We start from the raw sequence: 9,487 nt of genomic DNA on the forward strand, positions 1-9,487 counted from the left end.
TTTTCCCCGTTAAAGGGTTTTTTTTGGGGAGTTTTTCCTTATCCGCTGCGAGGGTCATAAGGACAGAGGGATGTCGTATGCTGTAAAGCCCTGTGAGGCAAATTGTGATTTGTGATATTGGGCTTTATAAATAAAATTGAAAATTGAATTGAATTAAAAAGCTAGCCTTAAAATAGAATAACACCACATGTCCTGCAAAATTCATATACATAACATAAATAACATATGCACAAATTAGTACAGTAAACATCCACCAATAAATAATGCCACAGTATAACACAATATGGCAAATGATGCAAATTAATTCTATTAAAATATGAACACATTCCTTGATATTGCTAATTTTTGGTTGGATTGTCGGATTGATTTGCAGCATAAAGTCCAGGTTCATAGATGCAGTGATGACATAAACAAATCCTGGTTTATCGCATGATACGCTGAAAAGGAAGACACAGTTCTGCAGGATTTTGAGGTCCAAAACAGGAACTGAATGCTTACAAAAATGCCTTTCACAAGGGTAGTGTTTGACATTCACAAACCCAGTGAGCTGACAATAAGATGTGGGGCAGCTACTGATTCTGTTACTCTGATGAGGGGAAAAACGACATCAACTAATTTCGTAAGGTAAGAAAATTCTTTCTCAAATATCAGGGATTTTTGGGTTTTAAAAAATTGGAGCTGCAAAGCTCTGTGCATCCAGCCTAACAGTGGAGATGGCCTGTACATAATGGGCATTTACAAAATTGACAGATCTTTTGCAGCATAATCTGGGTATGGTGAGTAAAAAATTTGAAATTAAAATAGAATAAAATTAAACTAAATAAAACAAAAATCAATTCAATTCAATTATGCTAACTGCAAAGCTAAGCTTGTACCTGCAGTGGCATTAAATATGGAATTGATTTTGCATTCATATTTCAAATTGGAGATGCAAAAGTTCAAACAAGATTACATATAATTATATAAACATTCTGAAAACAGTATAAAATCTTGAATTATTCACAATATGGGGTAGTTTTATTTGACATATTTCATGAAATTTGTACTACTGCTAAGTCATATGTTCTGTGGAACAGACCTTATGATGTTGTGTTGATGCAGCAAATTAACATCAAGTGGCTTTTTTATAATTGAAAGTTACAGAAATAGGGGGAAACAGCCTGGCTTTGTACAAATTCAACATAAAAGAACCGCTGTGATGATAACCAGAGGTGGGGGGAGGGTGGTTGGGTTTAGCATTGGGAGACGTTGGTCACCTCTTGACATTCGTTCATAACAACCTTCCATTGATCTACACGTTTCTTATTTTTCTGCACCTGATCATTTGTCCATAAATATGTGTTATTATCATGCACAACCAGCTTTATTTTACAAGTGTGTGTGTGTAATGTCTTTTTGGAATAGTAATGTAGATATTGTGCAAAACAAAAATCTCTCCTCATCCCCCTGTCTTTAATGATTGATCAAAATGTCAACATGCATCCAGGTTGCAGTCCAAGTCCAGGCGGCCCCTTTTATTCATAACAATTACTGGATCTGTACACGGGGCCTCTTTACTTTGTGTCAGATGTGATCAGCTTTTTAATTTGAGGTTTGAGTTCGTTTTAAAAAGCTGCCCAGACTGGTTGGTTTTTAAGGGTAAGAGGGATACTTGATCAACTTTGCAGATTCTGGTTAAAAAACAAAAACAAAAAAAAAAACAAGTGGATGGCCTCTCGAAAATCGACGAACCTTTCTCGTTCTGCTGTGGACGGATGAGATAGTAACACAGTTTTTTAACAATACTTTGTTTTCACTGTACCTCGACAGCATCTGATCCACTTTGAAGACACATCATGACCTTCATTTCTGCTGAGAGACTACATTTTGCTTTTTGTTTGTCAATAGGTGAGTCTCTGTGTTTCTTTGCTCTCTCACTTCCTTTTTTTGACTTCTTCCCCTTTACTTCTTAAGTCATATGAGTAGCCTACAGTATAGTCACACTTTGGTTGTGAAAAAACAGTGAACAGAAGTGAAAGTGTAATAGTTTGTATACAACTTTGCTTTCTTTCAAGTATTCTTTCTTGGGATCTGGCAAAGTTGATGTTGGACACTGAAAGTCTTGGGGTGGCACACCAAAACCAAAAGCCATAATTGAATTTTAGGAATTTGCTTATGCTGATGACGTCTAAGGGCATGTTGGAAACTATGTCAATATGGAGAGTTATGGAACTGCATTGTGATAGAGTTTTTTATTTTACTGTTAATGTTATGAATTATCTGATGTGCACAGACTAACACTGGTGTTGTTAACACTTTTAGTTCCATGACGATGACGTTTTGTAGCTATAGACCCTTTTAGGGCCGACGTCACAATGATGTCAGTTTGTTAGCTGGAGGCAAAACACGACTCTCCACCACAGGGCTGTAGGCTACATAGGAGTCTTAAAATGTCTTGTCGTGTTATTGGGAGCCAGAATAGAAGGAGTCATGGCTCAAAACTTAAATTTTATCACATACCAGCCACCACTGCCAGTTAACAAAAACAAAGACAACCATGGTTAAATGTGATAAGACGAAAGGACTGGACGGAGGCGATCATCAAAAATGCTCACATGTGCAGCGCACACTTCATATCAGGTTAGGGGAAAAAGTATTTCCTGTTGTAGGGATGAATAACGTTATGTGTATTAAGGGTTATCATGTCCACCTCATCAGAAACTGGGGAGGGATTAAGAGGAATATTGGATTTCTCCGAAACGCTAACCTTTTAGCACGTTCGCTAACGTTAGCTTTGATAGCAAAACAAGCTGGAGAAGACCGTTCAAGTGTCGTCCTCCTTTGTAAGATTGGCATAGTAATCAACCACAAAGCTTCCTGTGACATCATCCATCCACTGAGTGAGAGCATACAGGTCAGCCAGTCTGGTCCTGTTGGTCAGTGTTTACTTATTCAAGTAACACTCGTGGTCCTGCAGAGTGAGTGACCTGACATGGTGTGTTCATAAATTCAGTCTGATGCTCAAATGAAAGCCCTGTTGGTCGAAGAAACATTGAAGAAGTGTTATATTTCTATAAGAGTTAACGAACGGCTAAGTTAATCACACATTTACTCCCCTCAGCACTCTGCTGCTCCATCTCCCCAGACAGTGTCCACAACATGCTCTGCTACTCGGATAACCAAACTTTATATTCCGACAGTGCTCTGAATTTACGAACAATCCAGTTTGTGCCAGAGTGCGCTCCAACACTCTGAATGAGTATATCAGAATGAACCACTTGCATCATTTTCCTTCATTGTCTAAAACAAGCCAACAGAACTTGCTAGCTAGCACTGGCTAATGGCTATGGAGAATTGTTTTGTCTCGTCCACCAAAAACACCAAACTGTTTGCTAACAGTAAAAGATCTATAAATGTTGTAAATCATTGTTCCTCAAATAGGCTGGCTGTCTTTAACCTTAATAGACAAATAAACTGCTTAAATTTGAAAGAGTATATTGATTGTAAGGAACAAAGCATTTCCAGGGAACAACCCCTCTCAAGTGTAGGGGTGACTTGTGAATTTTCAGTCAGATCCCTTTAGGCAAGAGCTCAAGGGACCCCTTTCAAATGGCCCCACCAGTTGTTCACTTGCCAAAATTTAGCCTAGCTTTGGAGCGCTATTTTGTCCCATTCTTGACAAGCCGTGCAGACAAGGTTGGTACCAATAGATGCCTTAGGTTGTCTAGTTTCACAAGATACCACTACCTCCATGCTAGCTGAGCATGCCACAGCCTCTTACATACAGGGCCAGGGCCCCCATTGGGGCCGCCAGTAAATAGATTAGACAAACACACCACTGACTGCTGTGACAAATCTCTGGGCTGAACATTTTACTGTGTTTCTGCTGTAGGTCTGCTGAGTCTACCACTGCTTACAGGTCAGTAAGTTCTATTTATGTTTCATCCCTGAAAACACATTATATTAATTAGATATTTAGATTTCTTCACCCCGATGTAATACCAAAAACAACGGTACTGTTTATTATTGAGTTCATGGTGACACAACCTACAGCTACTGTGGTTTAATTTTGCATTTCTAGAATGTGAAAAAATTAGGCTGGTTGGGCCGTCACGTTGTGCTGGTAGACTGGAGATCTACAATGAAGACAGCTGGGGAACGGTGTGTGATGACCACTGGAGCCTCACCAACGCTGAGGTGGTGTGTCGAGAGTTAAACTGCGGGACGGTTCTTGAGGCCAAACGAGGCGCCTTCTTTGGAGAGGGGCAGAACGTGATCTGGTTGGACGACGTGCAGTGTACTGGTAGTGAGAGTTCCATCCTCAAGTGCCCGCACAGACCATTGGGGCAAAATAACTGTGGCCACGCTGAAGATGCTGGGGTCATCTGTTCTGGTAAGACGAAGTTCGTTCACTTATCTCTGTTGTATTTGCTTTTCTTGACCCACTTGTGTTTTATTGAAAGTTGAACTACCAATAGGGTACCAATCAATTAGAAACTGGATCAAATAGCATCAACATTTTTGGGAAATACTTGTTTTCTCGTAGAGAGTTAAGAATATTAATTCCATTCTCATATGTGTCCGTTACACATGAGGCTACCGCAGCTTAACTTAGTTTAGAATAAAGGCCTGGAAACATGAAAAAAGTAGGATGACAAGTAGGATGAGAGTGGTAACAGTCTTCTCCTGAAACTTTCTGCCAGAAAGTGAGTAAGCTGATTTCCTAAAATGATGAACCTTTCCTTTAGGTATCAGGCATTAACCTGAGTCAGCTCATAAAATCGAGCATCACAAATCGCTGCATTATAAGGCCCTTCCTCAATTTAGATCTATGTTAAGACCAGAAATGTGGAACTATCACAAGAAGTTGGGAAATTAGGAAATGTGGAGAAAAAAAAGTAGCTAACACAGCATTTATCTTAGCAACTGATATGACTGCATCTTGTGTTAGAAAACCTAGCGACTGTACTGTCAGTTCACAGTTGGTTGTTTACTTGTGGTGGTAATGCTGTTGCGGCAAGAGCACAACAGCAGGTTCAGCACGTGACCGGCTGCTGCAAATGTAAAGTGCAAAGGGCACGAAGCAGAGAGATGGAAGATAAACCAAAACTTACCAGTCACCAGCTAACCTCATTTTGACGAATGTTTGGTAAAAACTCATCATGCAGTCATGCTTCCGCTTCATGTAGTTTCATTCTTCTGTTCTTTATAAACTATACAGAATGGATGATGTTTAACTTGTTCCCAGCTACGTGGGACTTTATTGTAATTCCAGCAGTCAACACATTGTCGCTCCACTCCCACATGTTCTCTTTGTGTGTGAGTTGTCTTAATATCTCACAATCATCTGACAGGTGATTGTAGAATTCGATAGATAGTTCAGTCTCTGTGCTCCTTAGACATCGGTCAACCTCGGCATCTCTCTGCAGTCTGAGTAGTGGTTTGCTGAAACAAACTGCATTAAAGGAGCACCCCATCACACTTACATGGTGAAAGAGCACCTCAACCCAGTAAAAAGATTGGTTTAACTCTCAGGATTTGATCCATTTAGTCCAGTAGCATTTTGAGAGTCTAGAAGAGCTGCATGATTAAATCATTTTTGTCCCCATTCAAGATAAAGGAGCGCTTAACTGCAAGTTAGCTACTCCACTGCCAGAAGTCTCTAGTGCACTTGCTCTATGCGGAGGATCAGGATGGGTAATTTTACACTGCAGAAACTGAGCGTTACTGGCTTGATGCGCTACTGAACAACTTTGATAGGAATGATCAGGGTTCACCTACAACACTGTATCCAGTTCTTCTCATGCATCCATGGTTTACTCAGATATAAGGGGTATACCCACTTCTTTGTCTGTCTGTTTACATTATCCACCTTATTCCTAGCCCCGATAATCCCTGACTTCCACCATTGAACCGAAACCAGCGATTTCCAATGGTAACAGTTTGTGTACACTACTATATATTCTTCTCTCCAAGAGCAACTGGGAAATAAACCATGAAACACACCACCTGTTATAGCTTAAACAGGATTATGTAATCATACCTCTGCCATCTCTGACAGCCGTCTCGAATCTCTAGCACACTAGCAATAAGCTTGCCTTGCTCCGTTAAAATATTGTTAACTTTAACATGGCCCGAGCTGGCTTAAGGTAACATCTGCTCCTAATGACTACATGTAAATACATATTTCAAGGTATGCTGCTGAGTTTATTTTCTAATGTAGGTTGTGAATGAAGTCAGACGGGGAAAGACAGGGATATCATGTACTGACGCTGAGTGACGGACCTGTCAGTCTCATTCTCTTCTGCAAATTTTGATTTAATACTTTTCGCTATGTCTCGTGAAACTCTTGTCGTTTTATTTCTCATATCAACGGCACCTTTGGCAACAATCCCTTTTTGTTCTGGTCACATGTTCAACACACAGATGTTGAAGACAAAAATTTAGCTTAGACTAGTTGTTAGTCGTTACAGACACGGACAGTGCAACAGGTACCAGAGCTCCGCAAAGACATTTTAGAAAATGCTTTAGAAAAGAACCAGCGTTGGCCGTTAGCCACCAAGAGTAGCCACTGGGACTAACCACAGACAGTCTATGGGACTAACTAGCTTACTGCTACTTCCGTTATCTCACTGGAAGTTGTGCACATAATCATTTCTACAGTAGTGCCCTCAGGAATAAGGTGGATACCCTCCTATCAGCCAAAAAGCTGTTGGAATATATAGAAGAGTATACCCACTTCCTCCTTGGAAACCTACCCATCTACTCAGTAGCACACCCAGCTCACCAGCTACCACTACCACAATTTCAAACATTTCTTTAACATACAAAAGGCTTATATACATTGATTTTTATTAAGTTTTTACACACATTTCTTTGTTGCACATTTTATTTTACTTAAATTTCTATCTACATCATTTGCAGAACATGTGAGGGTGATCAACGGGACCAATCGGTGCATCGGCAGAGTGGAGGCCTTCCATGAAGGTAATTGGAAACGAGTTTGCAGCAGTGACTGGACCAAAGCGGACGCTGACGTGGTGTGTCGAGAGATCAACTGTGGCACTCCTGTCACTCAGACTGAAGCGGTGTATTTCGGAGAGACACGCAACCTGGGTGGCTTAAAAACCAACTGTTTTGGAAATGAGACCTCTGTCTCGCAGTGTCCACTTAAGGATTTCAAGGAAAGCTGTACTGATGCTATTATTTTCTGTTCAAGTAAGTCATCCATGTGTTCAAACTACATCACTAAATTTGTGTTGGACTCAATGTGGGTAGACTCTCTGCTGTTTTGGCTTCACAATAAACATGCACTTTTTCCCTTTCCCCCTGACAGACAGTAAGCCAATTCGCCTGAAGAACGGGACTAGTCGGTGCTCTGGCCGAGTGGAAATCTACAATGATGGACAGTGGGGAACGATCTGTGATGACAGATGGGGGATGCAGGAAGCAGCTGTTGTATGTCGGCAGATGAACTGTGGGACTGCTCTCTCAGTCAAGTACAAGTCCTTCTTCGGCAGAGGTCAGGATCAGGTTTGGTTGGACGACCTTGAGTGTACCGGTCATGAGAAGTCTCTTGCTGACTGCCCGCACAGAGGTTTTGGAGAACATGACTGTGACCACAATGAGGATGCTAGTGTCATATGCTCAGGTAACACATACTGTTTGTTAATCAAAATACTTGAATGAAAGCAGGTTGGTCAAGATCCTGATAACACCAATATTTGGCACCCCATGTCATCTTAGCTTTTTTCCCCCATTTTCCAATCGAATGATTTGAGAGGCGGGCCCTCTGTGGTGGTCACAACAAGTTTACAGTTGGTAAGGAGAAACTAGTGGTAGCTGTTGCTGGTTACCCAGAGCTATACAGCCTGACGTTAGACAGCAGGTTGTCAAACTGCCCCTGAGTCATCCTAAAATATGCCTGGAAACAGCTATCTTCGAGGAGAAGCTCCTGGACCAACTGGTGGTACTCCCCTCGATCTTCTCTTTCTTAGGGTCTCATGTACCCACACAGATCTCTGTTTCCCTGTGCCCAACAAACTATTTGCTTACAGCCTCTCACCCCCCAACCAGAGCTACAGCAAGTACCCTCTGCCTCAACATTTTAGCTACTAGCTACTAATTACTATGAAAAAAACAAGCAAAAAATGGCTGGTGATGGCGTGAGTGCCAAAACGCTTTCTGATTCTTTCTGAGTGATCGGGCCTTATTACCGAGAAATAGAATGTCATATGCTGCAGATCTCACCATGTGGTTGACCTGCACAGACTTCCTGTAAAGAACAGACCATGCACACTCACACATGATGTCAGACCATTCCAAATCATTGGTTATTGGCAAGAAGTGTCTTAGCAACAATTCAAGATCAGGAGTGGTAATTGGCTGTTGATTTCGCACATTTCAAATCCTTACAATTCTTGTCTGTCCCACTTCACCAGATGTCCCGTGTTACCTGACTCACCCTGTATCTGTTGGTTTTCCCATGAATGTCTGCTGATGTATCTACTCTATCAGCAGTTAAACTTCCTGCTAATATTTACTGTAGAATTTACGAAAAATGTCTTCGTCCTTCCGCTGCCTGTTGCAATCAGCCTTTGGTGTTCCTCTTTCTGTAGTTCTTTGGTATATCACGGATTTAGAAGCGGTACAATCTGTACCACAAACCCTATCTTATGAACACACTGTATGTCAGTGCTGACATATTATTTTCTCAAACATTTTACATACCTCTTTTCAACCGCTTGTTTTCCAGATTCAGTCAGACTATTCAACGGGACAGAGCGCTGCTCTGGCAGAGTAGAGGTCTACCACAGTGGCCAGTGGGGAAAAGTTTGTAATAATAACTGGCGCAATGAAGAGGCTGTAGTGGTGTGTAAGGAACTCGGTTGTGGATCCCCCAAAAAATTCCAAGAAAGCTTCAATTTCGGGGACAGCGGACTGAGAGGGTATACAAGCAGATGCTCTGGCAACGTGAGCTCGATTGCTCAGTGCTCACTTCAAGAATACCCAGGGACCTGTGAAGGTGTTTCCCTTTCATGTTCAGGTAAGACACAAAAGACAGGGATATACTGCACTGGAACACAGTTCAACTAGAATAGCAAAGGATGTGGTCATAAAGAACAAACTTGGCTTATGTGAATCAAATGTTCTTATTATTTATTTGTAAATGGTGGCAACAAAGTAACTACTTTAAAAGATAACTTGTGTATTTTTCAACCTGAACCCTATTTTCCCATGTTTTTGTATCTCAGTGACTAATGGAGACAACAATTTTTGAAATTGTTCAAGTAGCTGGCATCTATGAAACAGGCTGTAATGTAATCACAGGGTGCAGGGTGGTTAAGTCCCGCCCCCGGACGCAGACTGGCCAATCATAACGTAGCATCAGGCCGGCTCAGACCAGGGTCCGACAACAACACAGCTGTGCTCCATTGACTCTAATGCAATCATTTCAGATTTCCTTCATTTTCAGGCTGGTTTTGTGGATTTGGAGCTAAATGTTTTG

At 41.3% G+C, this 9,487-nt stretch overlaps 1 protein-coding gene across 2 annotated transcripts in view; it reads left to right on the plus strand.

Annotated features, from left to right (window-relative positions):
* The first annotated feature begins 600 nt into the window (after nucleotides 1–600).
* LOC126398484 (deleted in malignant brain tumors 1 protein-like) overlaps nucleotides 601–9,487 on the plus strand; it is a 21,133-nt gene continuing 12,246 nt past the window's right edge. The window contains exons 1-7 of one of the 2 annotated variants that reach the window (XM_050057871.1): nucleotides 601–624; nucleotides 1,810–1,887; nucleotides 3,872–3,898; nucleotides 4,061–4,372; nucleotides 6,904–7,197; nucleotides 7,316–7,630; nucleotides 8,735–9,025. In XM_050057871.1, coding sequence (XP_049913828.1) covers nucleotides 1,836–1,887; nucleotides 3,872–3,898; nucleotides 4,061–4,372; nucleotides 6,904–7,197; nucleotides 7,316–7,630; nucleotides 8,735–9,025 — 1,291 coding nt within the window. In that variant the 5' untranslated portion in view covers nucleotides 601–624; nucleotides 1,810–1,835. Of the gene's footprint in view, nucleotides 625–1,481; nucleotides 1,639–1,809; nucleotides 1,888–3,871; nucleotides 3,899–4,060; nucleotides 4,373–6,903; nucleotides 7,198–7,315; nucleotides 7,631–8,734; nucleotides 9,026–9,487 lie in introns of those variants that run through there. The other variant, XM_050057870.1, reaches the window with a different exon arrangement.

The sequence above is a fragment of the Epinephelus moara genome, chromosome 12, assembly GCF_006386435.1.
Source record: "Epinephelus moara isolate mb chromosome 12, YSFRI_EMoa_1.0, whole genome shotgun sequence".
Lineage (NCBI taxonomy): Eukaryota > Metazoa > Chordata > Actinopteri > Perciformes > Serranidae > Epinephelus > Epinephelus moara.